This window comes from Neolamprologus brichardi, chromosome 13, assembly GCF_056152115.1.
Source record: "Neolamprologus brichardi isolate AB-2024 chromosome 13, ASM5615211v1, whole genome shotgun sequence".
NCBI classification, from domain to species: domain Eukaryota; kingdom Metazoa; phylum Chordata; class Actinopteri; order Cichliformes; family Cichlidae; genus Neolamprologus; species Neolamprologus brichardi.
Genome location: NC_142116.1, coordinates 752,796 through 777,077, shown reverse-complemented (window position 1 = coordinate 777,077; position 24,282 = coordinate 752,796). Strand labels below are relative to the sequence as shown.

Genomic DNA, 24,282 nt, shown 5'->3' with positions numbered 1-24,282 from the left:
TATATGTATGATTTGTATCACCTTCATGTTTCCAAACCCACATCATGACCAGCAGCTTTACAGCTGTGGCTCCAGCAAACATCAGCTGATACTAGAAATGAATATTAAATAAATTCTAACAACAGCTGATCAAGCTTAAACGTGCTGCTGTTGTTTAACGCGACATCCGCTGGTTTCCTGTTTCTGGCGCAAAGTGGGCGATAAACAAACAAGAGAGACGATCAGCTGATCATTGATCAGTTTCATGATTGAAGCAGCAGCAGGAGAGAGAGAAGAAGAACAGCTGTGCAGCAAAGACAGAATAAATCCAGCTTTGTGTCTTTTTCATTGTAGCTGAAGTTCGGGACAAATTGCTTCCCTTTTCACCTCAATACAGATGTGTTGTAATTGGTCCAGCCCAGCGTTGATCATGACCAATTGGCTAATCCACCACCATCATCCCGGCATGCCCATTGGCCAGTCCAGCTGTGCGGTCAGCTGGTGGCTAACAGACGTTAGCGCACTTTTGCAAATATGTGACGTCTTGATGAATCGAGCAGATATTCTCACAGAGCTCTGGCGTAAAGCCAGTCATTAACACACCCCTCTTTCCCCCCCCCCCCCCCCCCCCCCCCAAAGTGAAAAGCCTCTCTCGGGCCGAATACTTCTGACAGAGATGCACAGCAGCCAATCAGCCGCCTCTCTGGACCAGCAGACGCCGCCTCCCTCCACCTGCCTCATTAGGTCGCTGCCTCCCCAGTCCACCTTGGTGTCTGACCCCGCCCCTTCAGGTTCACCTCAGGAGGACAGGAAGACCCTCTGTAGCGTCGGCTCCCTCCCTGCTCTCTGTGTGGATGCCCCTGTGGAAGACTTGGCTCCACCCCCTCCGCTTGAAGAGGAGGAGCTTTCAGTGCAGTGGACCATAACGTCTCCTGCCCCAGTGCCTCCAGTACAAGCCCCGCCCCCACCCCGGCTGCATCCCCAAATCCCGTCACCTGTTGAGACGTTGAAACCGTCTTACACCCGGCAGCCTCAGGCCACACCCCCAGACTCCAGCAACATACCGTCCCCGCCCCCTGCCCCTCATCCAACCAGGAACTGGTCATGCTTACACCTAGACCACGACGTCATCGACTCTCCCAGTCCACCAATCAGCTCGCACCTGTACTCACCGCCAGACTCCCCCGCCAACATTCCCGCAGTGAGCCGCCCAGACCTGCCCGTTTCCCCGCCCACAATGGCGCTGCCCGTGGAACGCTGGGCTGAAAACGTCAACAGATACTACGGCTCCCAGAGCATTGGGGGAGGGGGACTGGTGGCGGCGGCGGTGACGCCCGGCGAGGAGCTGTCAGAGCTGGAATCGCTGTACCAGGCCAGTCTGCTGGCTCCCAGCATGCACCGGGGCAGCCGGGGAGTCAGCCCCCAGCCGAGCGGCAGCAAACCAGGTAGGAGCCTCTGCTGGACGTCAGAGGAACTGCAGCGTTCGGTGCCTCAGAGGTTGCACAGGATCAAACGTGAGGCACCAACGCTGGTCGCAGCTCCTCCACGTCACAGACATGACGCTGCTGATGGCAGACGCCATCCTGCCCGTGTGACTGTGAGCTATAAATGATGTTCATAGTGTGTGTGTGTGTGTGTGTGTGTGCGTGCGTGCGCGCGCAGGCGTGAGGCGGAGGCAGTCAGGTCCCGGACGCTCAAAAACGCCGACAGCTGAGATCGAGAGAGACGCCTACAGGACCCCAGTAGCAGGCCTGCAGGTGTGCACACCTGTGCGTTCAGCCGATGACGGCGTTCACGTTGTGTTTGTGCGACCTTGTTAAAAAAACTGAACTCTCCTGTTTGACCTGCAGCCGCCGTCAGCTGAAGACGAGAGCTACAGCGCCGAAAACCTGCGACGCATCGCCCGCAGCCTCAGTGGGACCGTCATCGGGTCACGACCCCAAAACCTCGCCCCCTCCCACAGCTGTGTAAGAGAGAAACACACACACACACACACACAAGCCCGTTCAACTATCTTAGTGAGGACCTTCATTGACATAATGGTTTCCCTAGCCCCTAACCCTAACCCTGACCCTAACCATTAAAAATGAACGCCTAACCCTGACCCTGACCATAACCTAACTGTAACCCTGACACTAGAACCACATTTTGAGCCTCAGAAAGGCTTCAAACTTGTGAGGACACGCCGGTTCTCACAAGTGTAGCAGAAAGCAGATTTCGGTCCTCACAAAGATAGTTAGACAGGAACACAGAGGTCGGCACTAGCAGCTTCCTTCTGCCACCTTGTGGTCGCAGCCTGTAACTGCAGCCAGGAGCTCAGCTTTGGTGCAGAGCAGGGAAACCTCTTTATTCAGCCCACAGGAAAATTAGGCATCTTTAAAAATCAGTGAACCTGTCCAGGTGAACTTGAGTCGAGTGACGCTGTCACAGTTCAGCCTGTGACCTCATAAACACGTTACCACTCATGAGGATGGAGAATATTTAACTGTCTCTGAGCAGCAGCTTCCTGTGTTTCTGCACACTTCGCTCTGCTCTCTGCGCCGCTGGCGTTCAGCCATCTCGTATTCAGGCCTCAGGAATCGCCTCAGGCCGCCGCATTAAACATTGATGGGCAGTTTAGTTCTCCCATTAAGCTTCTAACCTCCGAGCTCACTGCTCTGCCCGACAGCTGAGCGGCGCTCGGCGTCCTCACCGCGTTCCCTCAGCCCGAGGGTTTGAAATCTCTTACAACGTGAGGGGAGAACGCAGTCATTCAGCAGCGTGCACGCAGACATGGTCATGGTGTCACCCCCAGACTTGCATCTCAAAGATACAAGCCCCTCCCCCATGTTTGTTGTTGTTTGCTCTTGTTTCATGTGTGTTTTTTCTTCATCACATTAACATGTTTTCATTTCTCCCCCCTCCCTTTGTTTTCTCACTGACGCCTCCACCTTCACTCCTCCCCCCCCCGAAGGACCCCTCTGTGTCCAGACCCCCACTCAGACATTCTTCCTCCTCCTCTTCCCTCCTGCGTCGCTCCAGCTCCTCTACCCTGCATCCCCCCTCCTCTCCCTCCTTCACTGCAGACCACTCCCACCAGCCCCGACTCCACGGCCCCTCTCCTCCTGCACAGCACCCCCCCACGCAGACATCACAGCCCCCCAGCTCCAGGCCCTCCTCCTGGGGACACTCAGGTAACGTGCCGGCCCTCCGCCTCCATCTTCAGAGCAGCTGCATGCTGGGAAATGCAGTTCAACGAATGCTGAATCAGATTCTCTGTAGTTCAGTTTAGCTTGATTAAACGCTCCCAGCGTTCCCATGGCAACCTGCTCACAGGTGAATCTCAACCTGATCAAAGTGACAGGATTCCTCTGCAGTCATGTGACCTGCTGAACCCGTCACGCCGACAGTGCTGTGCATAAGTCTTGAGTCACCGTTTGTAGGTAAAAGTGAGACGTGTGCAGAGTTACTGAAACGTGATGGAGGCGGGCTGTTTGGTGTAAGCCCCGCCTCTTTTCTGCCGGTCGTCTTCAGGACTTTTGCACGGCGCTGTGGCGGAAAGCGTGAACGCCGCCTGACGTGTCCTCTTCCTCTTCCTCAGGAGCTGGTGCGAGCGTCCAGCAGCACGTTCTGGTTGTGCCTGACCGGCGTCCGACTCTTTCAGCTCACGGCGTCCCGCTGAGTTACGGCACGCTGCCTCGAGCTCCTCGCCGAGCCCCACCTCCCTCCACCTCCTCCCTCCCCAGGCCCAGAGCTGGCACCGGCCCCGCCTCCCCTCTGGGACAGCAGAGCCTCTACGCCACCATGCTCCGCCCTCGTCGTTCCGCCGCCAGCGCCAACGGCCACTACAAGCACCCCTCATTGGGCTACGCCCCCCACCACCTCAGAGCGTCAGATGGCCCCGCCCACCCACTCCGTCTGGACATCCCCCCAGACGGCGACTGGCGACGCAATGCCAACTCCAGGACGGTCCAGCCCAGCTCCTCCTGGGACGCCCGCCTCGCTCGCCACCCGCAGCCTCCTCGGCCCCGCCGGCCCCCCCAGCTCTGCTCGCTCTGCCAGCAGCTTCCTGCCGAGCCGGCGCGCTCCTGCTGCTCCTCGTGCGGCGCCTACGTGGCTCGGTTCCGGCCGGCCAGCTGATCGGACCACAGCGAGAGTTTTACTGCAAATGTGACTCGCCGACATCGTGACGGCGCTTAAACACTGTGTGTGCGGCGTGATGATGTCACTTTGGAGTAAAACTCCTGGATTGGCTCTGCAGCGTCGCCCTCTCATCCTCACTTCTTCATCACGGATCTCCTGCTGCTCCGCTCGCCTCGCCGAGCTCACGCACACCAACACGTCTCTGACATCACGGAGCTCCGAGCAGCGACCTGCTGTCTGCTCGGCCCTGAACTCTGATTGGACAGAAGGAACGAGCGGCTTGGTTTGAGAGCTGAAGCACGCTCGAGGTCCTGATCTTAGAGAAATGTTTGATAACTTCTGTAAAGCTCAAATTCAGACGCGCTGCTTGTAAACTTAAACGCTAACAAACGGTTGCGATGCCTGGCGTGGGTTCACCCGCTATCACGTGAGCGCCCCCTGGTGGACGCCAGCGTTATAACCTCTCTGCTCCTGACCGTCTTCAGAGGAGCGTCCCCAACGAGCCGGCGCAGTTTGCATTAACCTTTTTTTTTTAGTCTGTTTGGAGGTTTTAACTGAAAACTGTCAAATATACGGTCCGCGGGCCAGAAACGGGCCGCCAAAGCCGGCGCTGTGGTCCACCTGTATGAAAACGACGAGGGCTTCAGCTTGTTCACAGTGACGGGTGGATGCTGGCTCACGGGTGTAGGACTTTCTTCTGTTGGTCCAGTTGATCAGCTTTGATTGGAGCATCAGTTCGCGGGTCGTGGCGCTGACGCGTGGAAGCCCCTCCTCCTGGTGATTCTTGTAGTTGTGTGTAGACGAACTAACCTGAGCGTGCTCACCTGTCGCAGCCCGGCTCGTTTCTCTTCTCTAGATTATCGTAGAAGAATAACCGCAGCTTTGTTTGAGCAGCTAATATTTAGCATGTCTTCACCTGTCGCAGGTGTTCGTGTGCTGCCGTGGTGACGTTTGTTAGCGCGGTAGCTCGACCGCTTTTAGCGCACTTCACAAGTGTTACGATAGACGTTTCTCTCGCTCGTTGCCGATTTCTTTCGACATCCCTCCCATTTATTTGGGGGAGGAGCCTCCCTTAATTTTCTTGCTCCGATTGGCTCGTTAGACTTTCTGCCCAGACCGGCACTGGCTCCGCCCACCTGGTGCTCCAGGTGAGCTGGGAGCTAAAGGTTGATGTTTCAGATGAAGTTATTTTTGCATCACGTTTGCTTTGCCACAGTGGATTCTGATTTTGTTGGTATATTTTTGATGCTTATTTTTCTACGCTGTAGAGTGAACGAATAAAATGTTTAAAGGAAAAAGTCTCACTGGTTTATTGTTTTATTGTTTTATTATTATTGTCTCATTCAGTTTATTTAAATATTTATACATCATGAAACTCGGGACTTTACATTCAAATATTTTCTTCATGTAAATAAAGTAAAAATTAAAAATTCCCTCAAGTTTAAAATAACAAAAACATTTCCCACTTTATGTCCACTCTGATTGGTCAGTAATTGAGCATTTTTAAGCTTGTATGAGCTCTCTGCTATAAGCCCCACCCATCATATGGGCGTGGCTTTCACTCATGCTTAAAGAAGTCCGTCACGGCGTTGCACAGAGCTGAGGGTTTTCAGGAGAATGGCGTCGATTCTTTAGTTTTGACAGCAGAAGAAGAAAATCCTTTTTTTTTGTCACATGTATGAAACTAGAGCTCAGCAGGAAGCTTCCCTGTTTCAAATAACCAAAACCTGCAACTGAATGTTAGCAGAGACATGAGGCTGAGCTGTGCTCTCTTTGTTAGTCTAATGATTCAAAACACGAGTAAAGACTCATCGGGCGAACCTTCAACTCCCAGAATCAACACTGACAGGACACATGGGGCAAGTGCTGATCATTAAAACAATAAATAAAACTTCACATCATGAAAACGAGGAGTTACTCTCCATATGAAGATCACACAGACGTCGTTTTTTCAGTAGAACCAAAAGTGTAGTTTGGAGGCTTACTGCCACTTTATTAGGTACACCTAGAGCTGCTTTAATCCTTCACGACAGAAATGACATCATCACGACATCATCGCTCAGCTGCTGCATCTGTGATGAGGCCCTCCCGCTCCTCCACATCTCAAAGCTGCCTGAGTGAACTCGCTGTGTGACATCAGAGGACGGTTCAGTGAGGTCAGAAAGCGACGGGCGTGGCCCCGATCACAGCAGCAGCAGCTCTGATGCAGGCAGGATGGATTAACCCTGAGCCGACCATCTGACTCACAGAGCAGGAAACGTTTCTCCATCCTCTGCTGTCCAGGTTTCTGTGTGAGCTGCAGCCTCAGCTTCCTGTTCTTAACACAGGACTGCTCTTCTGCTGCTGCACACTCACAGATGCTCTTCTGCTGCTGCTGCACACTCACAGATGCTCTTCTGCTGCTGCTGCACACTCACAGATGCTCTTCTGCTGCTGCTGCACACTCACAGATGCTCTTCTGCTGCTGCACACTCACAGATGCTCTTCTGCTGCTGCTGCACACTCACAGATGCTCTGCTGCTGCTGCACACTCACAGATGCTCTTCTGCTGCTGCTGCACATTCACAGATGCTCTTCTGCAGAGCTGTAACGAGTGACTTCCTGTTTCCTATCAGCTTGAAGCAGTCTGTCTATCGTCCTCTGACCTCAGCGAGTCATTTCCTCCCTGAGAGCTGCTCACTGGATGTTTCCTCTATGAGCTCTGTGTGAGACCAACTTTCTCCTTCCTCAGTCTGAACTTCAGCAGCTCGTCGGCATGCTTAAATGCTTCGAGCTGCTGCTCTGTGATTGGCTGATATTTACAGGCAGATGCACCTAATAAAGTGGCAGTGAGTGCTGTAGGTTTGAGAGGTTTAGATTTTTCTTTTGCTTATTTCTATCATATTCTTCTCCTCGGTGTTTTGCTGGAAACAAACTGGAACAAACTCGCCGTCACGCTAAATACGACATTAAAAAAAACAGAATTCTTCTTCTGAGCTGAAATCACAACATCGGATTATTTCCCCCCTCCTCATCCTCTAAGCTGCCTTCATCCGTCCATTCATCCAACCAGTTCCTTCAGCTGTCAGCTGATTGGTCCACAGCGCCCTCAGGTGGTTGGGTAGAGCAGCAGACATGCGAACATGTCGTCCTCTGACTCCGCCCACTCTCCTCCCCTCAGTTCCAGCCTCACCTCCTGCCCCTCCCTCAGCAGCAGGAGGCTGACCCCAGTAGCTGGCCCCTCCTTACTTACTTCCTGCCTCTGCAGAGGCACCCAGGCTCCGCCCTTCTCCTCCTCCCCCATGCTCCTTAGGACCACATGGGCGGGGCCTGGTCTCAGGTGCAAGGTGAGGACAAACAGGTAGATCCCATCCACTGGAACCGTGAAGGTACTGCCAGAGTAAAACTGACCCTGGGTCAAAGACGGCTCAAAGACAACAACGCCAGAGACGCTCTGAAGAGGCTGAGCAACGAACAGCGGGGCGCGTTCTGATAGGCTGGCGGGGACGGGCTCACCTGGAGAGAAGAGGCGGGGACAATGGAAGAAGATGTAAAGAAAAAACCAACAACTATTATCAATAAAACATTAATAACGCTGTTTTCAGCAGTGTGTTACCTGAAACCTCACCTGACTCCCTCCTGCTGCGGCGCTTTCCTCCCCTCTCTGACTCCTCCCTCCGTCCTCCTTGCTTCTTCTTCTCCTTCTTCTTCAGCAGCTGCCACAGCTTATCCAGCTCCAGCGTGGCGTTGGATCTCGCCAGCATGTCGGCGTTGCTGAAGACGTTCTTGAACACCCCCAGGTGTTGCTCCAGCCCCTTTTTCAGCCAAATCACCTCATTCATCACCGTGGCAACCACACGTGAGGCGTTGGGGCAGGAGCACGTTTTCTCCTCCAGCTGGGATAGCCTGCGCTCCACCTCCTCCACCTTCCTCTCCAGGTTCCACAGGTCACCGCCATCGCCGGGATGGAAGAGCATCTGCTGCTCCCTAGCAGGAAGTGCGTCGCCGCCGCCCCTCCTTGGGTCACCGGGCAACCAGGAGGGAGGCTGGTCTGCAGACGGCACCTCCTCTCTGCCTCCTGAGGACAGATGAGGCAAAAATGAGTCGAAGCAAAAACAGGAAGTAGCTTCTTAAAGCTGCATTTTATCTAACGTCCAGCAAGGGGCAACCCTGACAGGATAGCTCATTCAAAATAAAAGCATCAGCTGCCTGCAGCTGTCCCTTCACAGTAAAAGCGTACCCGTCTGGCCCTGCTTCAGCGTGATGATCGTATGCTCGTGTTCTCTCAGCTGCTCCTGCAGGTGCCTCAGGTCCTCCTTCAGAGCCTGGACGGAGATGAAGTCAGCCTCCTCCTCCTCCTCGTCCTCGTGGTCCTGCCTGTCCTTCTCCCTCAGGCTGATCATCTTCAAGAAGTCGATCACCTCGTCTCCCAGCAACATCTTCAGGACCCTGCTGTGTCGGCTGGCGTCTTGGAGGAGGATGTTGAAGGTGGTGTCCAGCACCTTTATCTTGGCGTCCTGCTGTCTGTCTGCGTGCTTCAGGCCGGAGACCGAGGCGTTCAGGTGGGTCAGGCCGAGGTCCAGAGTCCTGATGCTGCTCTGCTCCTGCAGGAGGAGGATGGAGAGCAAACAGAAACAGAAAGCAGCCTGTTTAGAAACGCTGTGTGGATCGTTATCAGTCGTGTCTGCTCTTATTTACAGTTTCGTCGCTCGTACCCTGTGGAGGCCAAGTTGGAGCGCCTTTACCGCCGGCTCCCAGTCGCTGCTCGTGCCCCAGTGCCCTCCCCTGCTGTTCTCGTCCAGAGCTAATCTGTTCTCATTGGCCAGCTCGGTCACGTTGGCCACGTCCCTCTGCAGCATAGCCACGGTCGCCTGCAGGCTCTCGCAGTTGCATTCGATGCGCGAGTTGTTCTTGCAGGCGTTCGGGATCGTCCACAGGCAGTCCATGTCCTCCTCGACATCGTCCAGTCGTTTAACCTGCTGGCTCAGGTTCCCCGCCAGCTCCTTTACACGATTCAGCACCTTCACTTTGGCGTCCTCCACCTCCAGCCCCGTCTCCATGAACACCACCTGGGTGCGCCGCGCCGTGTCGTTGATCTGCTTTTCCAGCTCCTTAACGTGCCGACTCAGCTGCTGGACGGCGCGCGATGTCACCGCCGCGTCCTCCATCAGTGCGGTCACCTGCACGGGACACGTTTCCTGTTTCAGTTCTGATCTTACTGTCAGAAAGCACACTCGTGCTGAACGTCACGAACAAATGTGTGCAGGCTCACCTTCACCGTGTTGTTGACCACCGTGTTGTCCAGCCGGTCGATGGCGTCCCACAGCTCCGAGGCGTCCGTGGGAGGCAGCAGCCGGTGTGGAGGGTTGGTGGGCGGACGGAGGTCGACCTGATCCCGCTCATCCTCAGCCATCTGCCACTGGTCCAACTTCAGCTCTGTCAGCGTGGCGTTCATGGCCTGCAGGCTGACCTGAGATCAGCAACAGGAGTTATTAATAAATGTGTTTCATTGGCAACATATGAACAGACTCTGACTCTGACTTCCTCTGACAGCGAGGGTCCCGCCAACACCAGCTAATGTTAGATTATAATGATGTCACGATCGGACCAACCACACAATGACGGGGAGGAAACATCAGCAATGATCTCAGGGAGGCGACTGCAGCTGTGCATCAACCTCAGGATCATCAGACACCTGACAGTCTTCTTTGAAAACCCAAGAGCTCACACTCTGACCTCGACTATGTGAAAAGTTTGGAAAGGTTGCAGGAGAAAGCCTCTTCTCTCTAAAACAAACATGGCAGCAGAGCGTTGGTTAGCAAAGCTGCATCAGAATGACGCGCGAGCGCTCTGAAACCTCATTTTCTAACGGTTCGTGGAAACATTTGTACCATGCGATTCATGCAACACGCACGCCGGCCTGTGCAATCTGCATAAGCCCGCCCCCATTTCCTCTATATCACACATTTTCCTCCAGGTGAAGCAAAGACAGCAGCGATGATGTAAACGACAAGCTTGCATCTCTAAGGCAGGAAAACAACGAGCTTGTTCGTTGTGTCCCAGAGGAATCAAGAAAAGGCACAACCGTCCAGACTGCATCCATCACAGGGAAAATAAAATAATGGAGGCACCGCATGTCATCTGCTCTGACACTGGCTCAGGTGAAAAAGAAAGTTTGGACAAAAGTAAGAAAGAAAAGAAGAAGCAAACAGCTGGAGATGACAAACTCCAGATTCTCCAGCATCGACAGTGCCAAAATATTAGGCCGTCAGTGATGCCATCCAGGAATAACGGAAGAGAAGCTGGGATGAGGAATCCTGGAATATGTTAAAATTAAAAGTTTCATGCAATCTTCTAACGTTTTAGAGAATTATAAATAATTTTAAATTATAATTATTGTTATAATTATTTAATTTTAAAGATGTTTAAATTCCCAGCCAGGCCTCAGTTTGTCATAATGTCATTATTTTAATTTTACATCCTCCTGATTCCTTATAAAGGTTTGTATCCACATCACCATGACTCCTGTAAAGCATCGCGCCTCCCTCGTGCACTGACCTGCAGCGTCTTCTGCTGGCGTTTCAGCTTCCCGTCGATGTCGGCCTTGAAGCTGGTGAGGTTGTAGTGCAGCATTACGTGCTGCGAGTGCAGCCTCGTCTCCATCTCAGTCTGCTGCACCTCCACCTGCCTCTTCACCTCCCCGATGTTCTGAATCACTTCATCTAATCTGGCGTCCAACCGCTCCTCCACCCCATCATCACGCTCCTCCTGAAGAGTCATCTGATGCCCCGCCCCCAGCTGGCTGCTCTTCAGCTGGGCCACATCATGGGCCAGGTCACCCACCCTCTGGCTCAGCTGTTCCAGTGAGTGGTTAAAGCGCTCCATGACCGGCTGCAGCTGGGACCACACCCGGTCCATCATGTAGGGAACGATAAGGGGAATAAGGGCACCGGGATATGGGAGAGGGGGGGCACTGAGGTCATCTGGAAACAATAAAAATGATGTTTTTAATGTAGGGACATTTCAAAATTAATTAATTAAATTAAAAATTTATAAAAAATAAAATAAATTAAAATAAAATAAAATAAAATAATAATTTTATATATATATAAATAAATAATTAATTATAATTTATAATAAATTATAATTAATTAATTATATTATATTATATATGTATATATATATATAATATATATTATTATATATATATAATTAAATTTTAAAAAATTAATTAAATTAAAATTAAGCTACTTGGTTATATTCGATCTGTAAGTAGATCTGTGTGGAAAAAATGCAAAAAACCCAAATATTTTAAATAAAAGGTAGAAAGAATCTAAATGATCATACAATGAGAGCAGGTCCTTCTAACGTCCTGCCATACCTTTGTAACACCTTTGAGTCCACCTGTAATTAATGGAGGTGATGCACAGAGATCATCTCTGCACTCAAACCTGAATCTTTATGCAGAGGCCACTCTCATATGTGCCACCAGCTCGTCTCTCGCTTCATTTCTGTTTCTCATGAAGTTTTTCTAAACTGACAAAGGGAGCAGCCCAGCTGTTTATTAATGAGGCGCCGGCTTACAGACACTTAACTTAAAGCTCTTATTCTCACACTGAACTTGGAGTTAAATATTCTGCATATTCTGATTTCACTGGAGAGTTTTAAACTTTGCATTTATTTATTTCTGCATTTACTCAGAGCTTTGTTGACACGTGAACACGCTGTCTTTGTGTTACCTGCAATTTGCATATTAATGATCGAGAAGCTGAGCTCGTTGTTAGTCAGTGTGCTGATGTTTCTCCCAGTGAGAAACGACGTCCAGATGAACAGGATCAACTTGTTGGGACATTTTATTCTTGATGAGCTCGTGTCCAGTGTTGGGGAGTAACGGAATACATGTACCGCCGTTACGTATTTAAAATACAAAATATGAGTAACTGTATTCCGTTACAGTTACCGTTTAAAAAGGTGGTATTTAGAATACAGTTACTTTGTTGAAATAAATGGATTACACGGCGGTACTTCCCTGTTTCATATTGTGGCGGGTCAGGACTGTTTGGGTTTTGTTTGACAGCTACGTTCTGTTGTTCCAGGCAGCGTTACGGTTGCCATGGTTACAGGGCGACGCTCTCTCTCTGCGTGTTTCCTGGGTGAGAGAGGCCTTTTTGTTGTTGTTGTGCTAAGCTAATAGGCAGAATGCTACAGGTATAGCTCTAAAGAATGTAGCATCATGGGCAGTGTAGTCCGTGCTGCAGGGAGAATGGACTGCCATACCCGTTATGTGTCTGTGAGCGAGGGAGGGAGAAAAAGGAAAAGTACGAGCTGTCATCGAGCAGAAACGGGAGCTGGAAGCATGTAAATATAATAATAACCACTGCAGCCAAGAAGAGAGCCTGACGAGCCCAGCTGTAAGTAAGCTATTAAGACTCGACTGTACACCGTGTTCGTGTTTTCCTCTGAAACAATAAGTTCTGTTGGAGCAGCCTTTCAACGCCTCTCTCTGTCTCTGCTAGCAAAGTGACCCAGACAACAAAGTAAAGCTAGTTTTCAGCTACGAGCCCGACACAGAACCCACCGTATTAGCCAGAGGTCCCTTTACTACGGTTCGGAGCCGCGGACCTTCAGTAACAGTAATAAATCACAGCAATAGTACATTCATGTAGTTGTAAACAGCATGATAATATATTAAGTAATCCAAAGTATTCAGAATACGTTACTCTCATTGAGTAACGTAACGGAATACATTACAGAATACATTTTGGGGCATGTAATCTGTAATCTGTAATGGATTACATGTTAAAAGTAACCTTCCCAACACTGCTCGTGGTCACATGTGAGGATAGGAACACTGGCCTGCAAACATCCAGCGTGGCAGCGAACTCCTTCCTGCTGATATCCATCACCGTGGCTTCACATCTGTCTGCAAACTGCTCCAGTGTGAGCTGAAGGTCATCATTTGATGACGCCAACAAAACCACATCATCTGCAAAAAGCAGAAAAGTCTCCACCTCATAGCTGTGCCTAGAAATTCCCCCACTGGAAGTCGAGAACAGAACTGCTGGAACATTAAACTGAACCTGTGTATCTACTGAAACTGTATAAACTGTGTTGTGTGCACAGGTCTGTTTTAAAGTCACTGGTTTAATGAATGATGTAATGGTAAAATGTCCAGTTTTTATCTTCACTGGTTTAAAAGCTGATTCAACAACACGAGAATGGTCATGACCACATGAGGAGTTGTGGGCTGCAGTTTTGACCTGTTGGCGGCGCTAGAAGAACGCAGGAACCTGACAGTAGGACATCAGCCGCTGGGAAACTCTGGACTTCTGAACCAGATTTCTGAAATAAAAATAGAACCGAGGGGCTACTCGCCCACTGCTGACAAAAACACACTCCCCCCTGTGAATCATGGCTCTCTGGGGAGCTGGACGGGATTGTTGTGCTCTGAAATGGAACCAGCCGAGGCTCCAGTCTGGGTTAAAAACACAGCAGAGCTCCAAAGGGAAGCAAACACAGCCCAGACGGCTGCTGGGAGGATTCAGAGGATGCTCGCTGAGCTTTATGGCTCCTTGGCATGGTTTGATGAAAAGTGAACATGCAGACCTCAGGGCGCTGCCGGTCCTTCAGCTGGTCGGAGGCACCTCGGGGCCAAGAGGATCTGATTGTGTTGTTATTGTTATTCCTGGAGTCTGAAATAAATCCAACTGTGCTCACACTTCCTGCTCAGCGATCCCGAGAGGCTCTGAAGGGCAGAACAGGCCGAGCCAAAGCTGTGTTTCAGCAGAAGCACGTCACATCACGATCACCTCCACTGGGCGGAAACATGGATTTGGCTTATTCCGAGTTCAAATCCAGGCTGCTTCTTTGGAAAGTTAGAAAAGTGCTCTTAATCTGAACCTGTTGATAGTCACCAGGTTTCCAGGAAAGCGCTTAACAGCGGGGCTCAGGTTAGCGCTACACATGCTACACAAAGTGAGTTCACAGAGGAAAAGTTGGCCTTCAAACCAACTCCTCACTGGAAAAATGTCTTTAAAAAGGCGAAATATGAATGTAACCCTGCACGAGTCGGTGGATGCTAACAGATTAAAGGATTCGATTCTTCGAAGACTTTTTCCAGTCTGTGAGTTATTTTTCTACAATGTTGGGAACACTTTGAAAGCCCCAGAAACCCTCATTTATTGGACAAACATTTAACGCTTTCATGCATGAATTATAACAACCTCAATCAGGATTCTTTTCTTAAGTATTTTTATTCATCTTTAGGCATGAAAAAAATATTTCTTCACATGTCCACCAAGGTGAACAACACTGGCTGACCAGTGGGTGCAGGGCATGGACACATCGGTGTCCAGTGTAGTGGTTTATGTGCAAGTAAACCATCAACATGGACATAAATACAAGAAAACAGCCTTTGAACAGCTGTAGGCACCACTATGTCTGAAAGGTTAAATGCAACACTTTTGTTTTTGCTCCCATTTTTCATGAGCTGAGCTCACAAACACAAAGACCCACGGCTCTCAGATATTGTTCACAAATCTAAGTCTGTGTGAGTGATCCCACCTCACAGGTGTGCCTCAGACCGCTCACACTAACAGGCACTCGGACATGTGCAGTTCGATCACACAGCACAACGCCACAGATGTCCCGACCTTTGAGGGAGCTGCAGCTGCCATGAAATGAATGTTGGTCTCTCCACCACGAGCCGTCTCCAAAGGTGTTTCAGAGAACTTGGCAGTACACAGTCACAACCACAGACCACCTGTAACCACACCAGCCCAGGACCTCCACTTCCAGCACGTTCACGTCCAGGATGGTCTGAGACCGGCCGACCGGGCAGCTGCAGCAACATTCGGTTTGCACAAACTGTCAGAAACCGTCTCAGGGAAGCTCATCTGCTCGTGTCCTCACTGAGGTCTGGACCCGACTGCAGGTCGTCGTACAACGCTCACATTTCATGGCGTCTGGCACGTTGGCGGTCTGTTCACAGATGATCCTGGTTTCACTGTTGCTGATGTCAGCGTTGTGGACCGAGTGGGGCTCTGGTATGTGCAGGCGTCTGGACAACGAACACATTGGTGGCATTTTGAATCACAGAGATCGTGACACTGATGGTTGTGTCATGTTGCAGCACGATAATGCACAGCCCATATTACAAGGATCTGGACACAATTCCTGGAAGCTGCAAACTTCCCAGTTCATGCACGGCCAGCAGACTCACCGGACACGTCACCCATCAAGCATGTTTGGGGGGGGGGGGGGGGGGGGGGGGGGGGGGAGCTTACAGGGTCTGGGTATGCTGGAAGCAAGGGTCCTCACATTTGAGGAATACAAGTGTGTGTGTGTGCTCGGCTTCGGAGATGCAGTCCAGACACAAAACCACCTGAAACACTCACTCTGATCATCATGACCCGTTTTCTTTAGCGTATTGAGAGGTCAAAGGTCAGCTTACAGTGAGGTCACCTCAGGCTGCAGCTGCAGTCAGGAGAGAGGGAATCACACGCTCCCCTGTCAGCTGCAGCGTTTCTATCTAATGACCATCAGCGTGATTTACGGAGGCGAGCACAGGCGACTTCCTGTTCCGACAAAAGAGCGTCTGTTACACTGAAGCGCTTCATTTCTTCTTCTGTTTGTTGTAAACGTCCCACTTAAGATGGTGAGACGTCACTTATTAAAAGGAAGCTTAATATGGCATTAATTTCAGATGTGAAGTCGAGACTCGTTTCTGTCATTTTATCAGGCACAGCTGGATAAATCCTCCTTATTCACAGAGCTTCAACAAAAAGTTACAAAAATGCCTCAATTTATGTAAAAAAGTAAGAAATGAACCCAAAATCACACAAAATATTGTGGACTGAAATAAAACTTGTTGTTTATCACTGGATGGTTTTATAAACTCGCTGTCTGTGCTCTCTACACCAGCACAGGAGGCTAAAGCTAACAGCTCTCAGAGGTGATTTTATAGATCAGCTGTTATTTTTCTCTGGACTGGAGGTTCTGAAACACTCATAAATGTTCCTCTCAGGATGATGTAGCTGGCTGCTCACTGAGGTCAAAGGTCAGAGAAAACAGAACTGTGGGAAACTGAGAGCTGGCCAATCCCAAACAAGCTGGAAGTGGGGGTGTGATGTCACTCACACCCCCACTGATGTATATGTAACGGAGGAACAGGCGGATTTCCTTCGGGGGAAGTGTGTGTGTGTGTTTATCAGCAATGGAAGATGTGCTCACGTCTTTATTTAAATAAAAGTCTCAGGAACGCCAAAATAAAAGCCCTGACTTCATCATGCAGGCAGGTTGCAGTTCCTCCAATGTCCACCGGAGGCTCCAGCAGTGGAACAGTTTCCCCTCATGGGTTTTTAAGTGTCACCTGTTTAAATTATATTAAGGTTCAAAGTTTGGAGGGGCGTGGCCTCCTTGACTGACAGGTGGATGGTGACACTGCTCGGCTTCACCTCAGCTAATTAGAGTCCCTGAGCTGGACCTCTGGGTCGTGATTGGCTGTTGGGACCTTCTCAGTACAGACAAAAACTCACCTGGTGTTTGGTGACCGTGCGTTCGGTGTTCCTGCTGTGGGTGACCACGATCGAGGTGGTGGGGGTGTCGGTCGTGGTTGTGAGTGTTTGTCGCCTGGTGTGATGTATGATGGTGTTTGTGGGCGTGTCCTGGCCCCGGGGTGGGCTGTGTGTCGTTGTCCTGGCTGCTTGGGTAGCTGGCATCATACAGCGTGCTGTCGGGCACTTGGTGGTCGTTCTGTTCGTGGTTCAGGTCTCCGCCCCGCTGCTGGGGCCGAGTATGAACAACTGAAACGTAAAAACAACAATCAGTGCGAGAAGCTGCAGAAAACGTACAAACTCTGACGAATGTCTGAGATGATCGAGGTTAACCTAAAACACAGGAAGAGCAAACCTGGTGTGTATTCTTCTTTGGGAATACCGAACTGAAGGCAGACGGTGACGAGCCTCACTGACCTGAACTAACACAGAGATGAACAGGAAGTCTTGCAGACCGGCTGTGAGAGAGACGGGGAGGCTGATGGGAAACAGGCTGATGTATTTGGGGATTTCTCCGCTGAGCTTCCGTCGTTTTTCTTTGAGCTCATTGTTGGAATCGCAGCGACAGCAGGAGTCGGTGATCTGCAGGCCGGGTCGAAGGCATAAAATACATCAAAGCAGCTTCTGCGGCTGCAAAGGAAGACAGCGAGGAACACTCATCGTTTTCTCCTGTGAGGCTGCAGCACGTCTGAGGTCTTTGAGTTTGGTCCCATCTAAAAGTTTTGTTCATCTGACAACTCAGAAGAGTTTTAACTTTTAATTTAGCAGGAACATCAGTTTGGCTGGATCAGATTCAGAGGAGGCCGGGCTGGAAAGATGAAATATGTGACCAGTAAAACCTTTTTGGTAATTTTACGTTGCTCGGCTTATTCTGTGGGTCTGCAGGTGAATCTCTTTGTAATGGCTTGTCATTTTATTCTCCTTTCACATCCTGCTGCAGTCATTTTGAATCCCTTTGTGGCTGTTTGTCTGAAACCACAGCAGTTTGTAGATCAGCCTTCCTGTGTGCGATTCGGTATCCCACAGTGGTCGTTTTTACTTCACTTCATTATGTTGTGTTTCGTTATCATCGTTCCTGGTCTTGCATTTCTTTCAGGTGCTTCCTTCAGGGAGCGCCACAGCATCCATCCCACCCCCAGGATCCCCCCCAGCATCCCTCTGTAATCATTTCACATCCCCTTGATGTAGTTGAGGATCTGTGCCTCTTTTTGTATGATTTGTGCCCATTTTGCATCCCTCTGGTTGCATATTTTTGGACTGCTGTCATCCTGAATGAACTCGATTCAGGAGAGTTTCTCCTTCAATTTCTTGAACTCTCTGCCTGCATCACCTCATTCATGCATCTAACCAGGAAGGTCTGAAACTTTAGATTTATCTTCCTCAGCGATACTTTACCTCAGGTTGGCTGCAAACATTATCCTACTGGGAGCACTCATGTGTCCATATGATCTGCAGTGGACTAAAGAAACTAAAGCATAAGTACAGTAAGCGAATGTGAGTCTTTGGACGGTTGAATAGTTATTTTGGTCACTTTTAAGAAAAAACCCCAAAGATTTGTTTGTTTTAGCGTCTTAAGTGTGAACATTTGATACTTCTCTTTTCTCTGAGTTTAATATTTTAGATGTTTGGAGCTGAAGAAACTGATAACTGATCATTTAACCGATAGCTGCTGCTCTAAAACAAAACTGTAATCTCGTCTCATTTATCATTTTTAAGACCACTGAGAGGTGATTCAGGGATTCATGGCTCAACTTGCTGTTTTAAAGTCTCTTCTCTCTTTAAAAAGCTCACGTGCATTAGCGTCCACTGCAGAGGCTACTACAGCACAAAGAATTTCATGTGATGCAGTGTTTGCAAATGTTATGAGTGGATGACTCACGCTTGTTGTATTTGAAGGTGTTCCTGTTATTGTGTCCCATCGTGTTAGTGATTTAATTACATCGACCCCAGCTCGCAGGAAGTGGGTTCAGTCGTAGGCGCGGTGGGAGCGGACTGGAGGTGTGTGAGGAACGGCCTCTTTGTTTGTCTTTCTTTGTTAAATCGAGCCCGTAAAGGCCAAAGGTCTATTTCAGTCCCGTGTTTTTCCAACAACATCGACTGTTTTGATTCTCAGGGTTCTCAGTGCCGCACACGCTATAAATACTTCATGTACTCTGCATGTATCCTGCAGTAATGAAATTTCACAGTACTGCGCCGAAGCTGAGAAAACTGTTGTTGTTACTTCCTGTTGAATCAAAAGCAGAACAAAGAGAATCAACCTGCTGCAGCAGAACAACCCAAAACGTGCTCTCCTTGGTCCATCGATGTTCGTTCTGCTGTTGCGCGCTCTTAAACTCCCTTTAACGTCTCTTTGTACTTATTTTGCATCCCTCTAGTCATTCAGTGTCTATTAGATGTTGTTCATTCTTTTGTGGTAATTTCACATTCAGCCCTTTGATTGTTTTGTTCGTCTTTAAAAATATCTATCATCAAGCATTTCTCTGCGGTAAATTTGCCCTTTTATACCCTCATGTTGTTTTCCCTTTGTAGTCATTGCTTTTGGTTGTTTAAAGTCCTTAAGTTGTTCTGCATCATTCAGTACTTATTTTGCATCCTTTTGTGGGGTTTTTTGTTTAATTTTGGTCATTTTTGCACACCTTGGTAGTCGAATTTTTACTTGTCATGCGTGCTTGTGGTCTTATTCCATCAGTTCATGGTCACTCTACATGTCTTAGTACTTATTTTGCATCCCACTGTAGTCATTTAGGGTGTATTTGATATTCTTTGGCATCTGTTTGTGATGGTCTTAGGTCACTGCAGCCACCTCTGCCCACCTGTCCTGCACAATGCTCGGTCTTTTTGGACAACCAGCTGACATTGTTGCACTTTTCTACTGTCTGGTGTTGCACTGTTTTCTCCTTCACTGTGCACATGGTTGCAATGATGATAAAGTCACTTGACTTGCACTCTTCTCCTCTCCATCAGCTCACTCTAACTTGAATCTTCTCATCAGGCCAGTGTGACCTTTGACCTCTGAACAGTGTGTCCGTGGTTCCCAGATGACTCACTCTTTGTTTATATGTTGCGAATGTGGGAGTAGGGGGTGGGGTGGGGGGTGACCTTGGTACTGGCGCACCCACGCCCTCTTCTCCAGGGGAGAGGAGGGAACTTGACCTTTTGTCAATGTGAGCGCGGTGGTTAAGCGCGGCGCTTCCTCACTTTGTTAGAGCAGTAATGAGTCAGAGCGCGGCGTTAATGCAGAGAGTGAAGGTGAAGCTCAAGAGCCAACCAATTTATTCTGAGCAAAAACCACCGCAAACAGAGACCAGCAGGTCAGCCAGAGGTCGCCGTAACCAGTTTTCCCCGGTGTGACCGCAGCAGCACCTCCTGCAGCTGGAGGCGGCACCTCCTGCAGCTGGAGGCGGCTCCTCTAGCTGCGTTTTCTCAGCTTATCCTTCCTCCAGGTTTCTGAGGTCATCCTCACTGCAGGACCCCCTCCTCCACCCTGATATATAATGAGTATATATCATTATTATTCCCTCGATCTCTTCTTTACACATATTTATTCATTTTACTTTGCTTTTAATAATGTGTTTATATTTCTGTGTATCTTTGTGTGATTTTCAATGATTTATGACTGGAGACTCATTTGGGTCATTTCCTGTTGTTTTTAAACCTGTCATAGGAAGAAGTGACTCGTGTGACTGACGTAGCTTTGCATGATTCACAGTCCAGAGTAATCCTTCTTTCTCAGGTCCATGCATCATCAGTGCATCCTGTGTTTGAAACAAGCTGTTTAGCTCATCTCTCTTTGTCTGATTGGTCGTTTTTAGGAAGCCTGCTGAGGGGCAGTACTTGTAAGAGTTACTACAAACAGATCTGATAAAAAGCTGAGTTCTGGGTCTCGACTGTAAGTGGAAAAGTCTCAAATCAATCACCCTGAGGTGGAGTCTGATTGTTGACACCATCGATGACCACTTCCTGTTCGTTATGACCAACGCACTGATTGGCTCGCTGTGGTTCTACAGTCTGAGACGTGAGTTACCTGAAGAGTCAAAAATGTTTCATTTCCAAGAGCGTACCTGGAGCCTTGACCTCTGCTGTGCCTGCTTCAGATCGTCCAATCAGAGTCGAGCTTTCAGACTCCTGCCGAGGGCCTGAGACTGTTGGAGAAGAAACAGGCTGTAAAACTGCAGTTAAACTAACAAAGAGAGTCAGCTCAATAAAGATGATTGTATCCTGGAGGCAGCGCTCCTCCTCCTTTTCCCATAAACTCAGATTAAATCAGAGCTGACGTCCGAGCACACCGAGGGCTCGGAGCAGCAATAATAACAATAATAATAATAAACTGAGGCAGAGAATGAACGACTTGAATGTTTCTCTTCATGAGCTCCTGATTTGAGACTCAGTGATGGATTCATGAACTCGTGGCTTCGACTTTGTGCCTCCGATACTGAACACAGAAAAACGCAGGCAGCAGCCGTCTCTGTTGTAGCCGTCTCTGTTGTAGCCGGCTACGATCATGCAATAATGTGGCCTTTGTGGGGGAGCCGGGAGCTTTGAGAGACGACCGCTGATCAACTTTGAGCGTCACACAAACAGAAGCGAAGAGCAGAGGACGTCCTCCCGCAGATAAACACGGCTGTTCCCACACGCAGAGAAAATCTGGAACACATTAAGTTCCCGAGCGATACTAAAGCCCGCCTGTTCTTGGAAAAGTAAAAATAGACTCCAGCGGAGGGAAACCAGGACCAGGCGTCCATTTAGAGCAACTCTAAATATGCTCCATCCTCATCTCCTCTATTAAAACGAGCAGTTTATGAATAACCGCGGCTGCTTTCAGCTCACTGTGGATCAAACTCACTAAACATTAATATTAATAAACATGTTTACATCATAAATACAAAAGGATTTCTATCATTGAAAGGACAATAATATAAATAAAACACATTTTCATAAATGTAATCAGGCTGCTCTTAACCCAAACAATACAGAGCAGATTTTAGCCAGCGAGTGCAGACCCGGCGCCACCTAAAGGCCAAAACAGGAAGGGCACCAAACAGGACAGGAACTCCACTACCATAGAACCAAGTCCGCCAGAGCTTATATTATATGTTTACATGCTGTGGAGCCATTTTTGGGAGCATTTCAAGTTGATATACATCAATACAACCATTACAGCCCAGATTTTAATAATATGTATGCATTAAGAGCATAGTAATTACATAAATTGCAAAAAAGTGCAATAAACTACAAAAATTGTAAAATTGTTTTTGTTTTTTAACATATATTTCTAGTTAGAGAAATTTAAGAGGCTTATACCTCAAAACTGTAAATACAAAAAAGTTGCACAAAATAGTTTCCCACCACAGGAAATTTATTTTGAGTGTCTTCATAGTTTTATTTTTGAAATACACCAATTTTTATATACTACAGGAAAAACAAAAATAAATATTATGATGCAAATTTGCAAAAAAGCAGCATATGCATCAAAATAAACTATTTCCAGCAGTGCAATATGAGTCCTAAGCATCCCAGAAACCACACAGAAAGTCATAAAGTCAAAGATAACTTTTAAAAACACCAGTATAGGCTCATGAGGCCCTGATGGTAAAAAACTACATTTCTGCAAAATGATGTCACTTCCGGTGTCGGGCAGGTCATGGCGGACATGCGATAGTTCACGCTGATGGACGTAGGAAGTGTTACAAACAGCTGATGGATCAGCAAAGCGTGTTTCTGGAATATTATGTTTTTGTTGCTGCAAGTGCTTTTTATGCAGTTTTTGCAAAGTTATATGTGGAAGGAAACTGTGACCGAGGACAAGCTGATGGCATAAGATGTAAGTACAACTCCTCCAGTTTTCAAAAAATTAACCACTAGCTTACGTGGTTGCGGTGCTACTGGGATTTAAAAATAGTTACGCAAAACGGAGCGTGCAGAACACCGGCTCCGACCGGCTTTAAAGGGTTAAGGTGGACTTTTAATGGATAACTCTCTGATGTCAGTCTGAGCGTTTGTGCTACGACCTGCTTCACAATAACATCCTTAACGCGGACTCGAGTGACGGTGATGCTGCTGACTCACCTGTGTCCTCGCAGTTGTGTCCTCCGTGTCCCGGGCAGCAGCGCCACAGCAGAGAGGTCACGATCTTCTGCTGCTGCCTGTAAATCGGCCGTGTGGACAGCTTGTACCTGCACATGAACACACACACAAACACACCGTTTACTGCTGCTCGGCCAGAAGCCATCACCTTCAGCAAAGACACGTCTGTGGGCGGGTTGACTCCCAAAGTTCAAGGTTTATTCTGACTCAGATTCAGATTCAGGATTCTGAGACAGGAAAATGAGAAATATGAAACATCAATCTGGACCAGGTCAGTGAAGGGATAAAAACATGCTTTCTACTGTCTACTAAAGTTACACTGAAAACACATCAAAGTCGTTTGAAGATGATGATTAGTGACAGGAGGCTTTTAGATCTGACGCCACGGTCACCAAGCACTTTGGTGAGAGAAGGAAGAAGGATACAGACATGCTGTGGAAGAGAGACAGAGATGAACAAGAAACAGAATAAATGCATGAACTAGTTTTTCAGCGTCACTCTGAGACAGGATATTTCTAACTTTAGAGATGTTGCACAAATGGAAGAACGCAGTCTTACATATTTGTTTAATATGTGCGTTGAAGAACATGTCCTGGTCAAAAATGACTCCAAGGTTCCTCACAGTGTTACTGGAGGCCAAGGTAATGCCATCCAGAGGAAGAATCTGGTTAGATACCATATTTCTAAGATTTTCAGCGCAGAGTACAATGACCTCAGTTTGATCTGAATTAAGAAGCAGAAAGTTAGCGGCCATCCAGGTCTTTATGTCTTTAAGACATTCCTGCAGTTTAACTCATTGGTGTGTGTTATCTGGCTTCATGGACAGATAGAGCTGGGTGTCATCTGCATAGCAGTGTAAATGTATGCTATGTCTTCTAATGATGCTGCCTAGGGGAAGCATGTATAATGTAAACAGAATTGGTCCTAGCACTGAACCCTGTGGAACTCCATAATTAACCTCAGTGTGTGAAGAGGACTCTCCATTTACATGCACAAACTGGAGTCTGTTAGATAGATGTCATATCTACATATTAAACAGATTTGGAAGTTACCGAGCAAAGATCAACACGTTTTACACTCACGATGTTATAGAAACCCCACGATCCCCAATGAGAAAACCTAAAATGATCAACGAATGAGTCGCAGCCTTCTTCAGCTGAAGCCACGAACAAAGACACTCACATGGTCAGGTGACAGTCGGGCGTCCTGCTCGGACATGGACTCTGAGACTTGATGGTGTACTTCTCTGTTCCACACATGACTGCCATCGTTTCCACATGCTTATGCACGAACGGACACCAGTTCCTACACAAAGCACACACACACACACACAGAGTCAGGATGTAGTGTGATATGTCCACAGTTTTCCTGCTAAGACAAAATGTTAGTGCTCCTTTAAGAACAAGAGGAAAGATTACATATTTCTGTGTAACTCGGTCTAACTGCCTCGGCTGTATGTGCAGACGTGTGGTCGGCTCCTCTTAAAGGTCGGTTGTGAGCCAGGAAAACCCCAGATGTCCACAGTGTTACAGGAAGATGGAAACACACACACAGTTTGTTGTTC

General features: G+C 48.5%; 2 protein-coding genes across 12 annotated transcripts in view; one reads left to right on the top strand and one right to left on the bottom strand.

The window, feature by feature from the left end:
- usp54a (ubiquitin specific peptidase 54a) overlaps positions 1 to 5,417 on the top strand; it is a 49,760-nt gene extending 44,343 nt beyond the window's left edge. For 8 of the 9 annotated variants that reach the window (XM_087849919.1, XM_087849924.1, XM_087849923.1 and 5 more), the window contains 5 exons: positions 619 to 1,424; positions 1,642 to 1,736; positions 1,830 to 1,946; positions 2,933 to 3,152; positions 3,560 to 5,417. In XM_087849919.1, the coding sequence (XP_087706045.1) occupies positions 619 to 1,424; positions 1,642 to 1,736; positions 1,830 to 1,946; positions 2,933 to 3,152; positions 3,560 to 4,098 (1,777 nt within the window). In that variant the 3' untranslated portion in view covers positions 4,099 to 5,417. The remainder of the gene's footprint in view (positions 1 to 618; positions 1,425 to 1,641; positions 1,737 to 1,829; positions 1,947 to 2,932; positions 3,153 to 3,559) is intronic. The other variant, XM_087849925.1, reaches the window with a different exon arrangement.
- mmrn2a (multimerin 2a) overlaps positions 5,410 to 24,282 on the bottom strand; it is a 28,531-nt gene continuing 9,658 nt past the window's right edge. For 2 of the 3 annotated variants that reach the window (XM_087849926.1, XM_087849928.1), the window contains exons 2-11: positions 23,901 to 24,023; positions 22,701 to 22,807; positions 20,696 to 20,776; positions 16,617 to 16,883; positions 10,639 to 11,063; positions 9,353 to 9,550; positions 8,796 to 9,260; positions 8,321 to 8,684; positions 7,697 to 8,158; positions 5,410 to 7,596 (exon numbers count right to left, since the gene is read on the bottom strand). In XM_087849926.1, coding sequence (XP_087706052.1) covers positions 7,190 to 7,596; positions 7,697 to 8,158; positions 8,321 to 8,684; positions 8,796 to 9,260; positions 9,353 to 9,550; positions 10,639 to 11,063; positions 16,617 to 16,883; positions 20,696 to 20,776; positions 22,701 to 22,807; positions 23,901 to 24,023 — 2,899 coding nt within the window. In that variant the 3' untranslated portion in view covers positions 5,410 to 7,189. The remainder of the gene's footprint in view (positions 7,597 to 7,696; positions 8,159 to 8,320; positions 8,685 to 8,795; positions 9,261 to 9,352; positions 9,551 to 10,638; positions 11,064 to 16,616; positions 16,884 to 20,695; positions 20,777 to 22,700; positions 22,808 to 23,900; positions 24,024 to 24,282) is intronic. The other variant, XM_087849927.1, reaches the window with a different exon arrangement.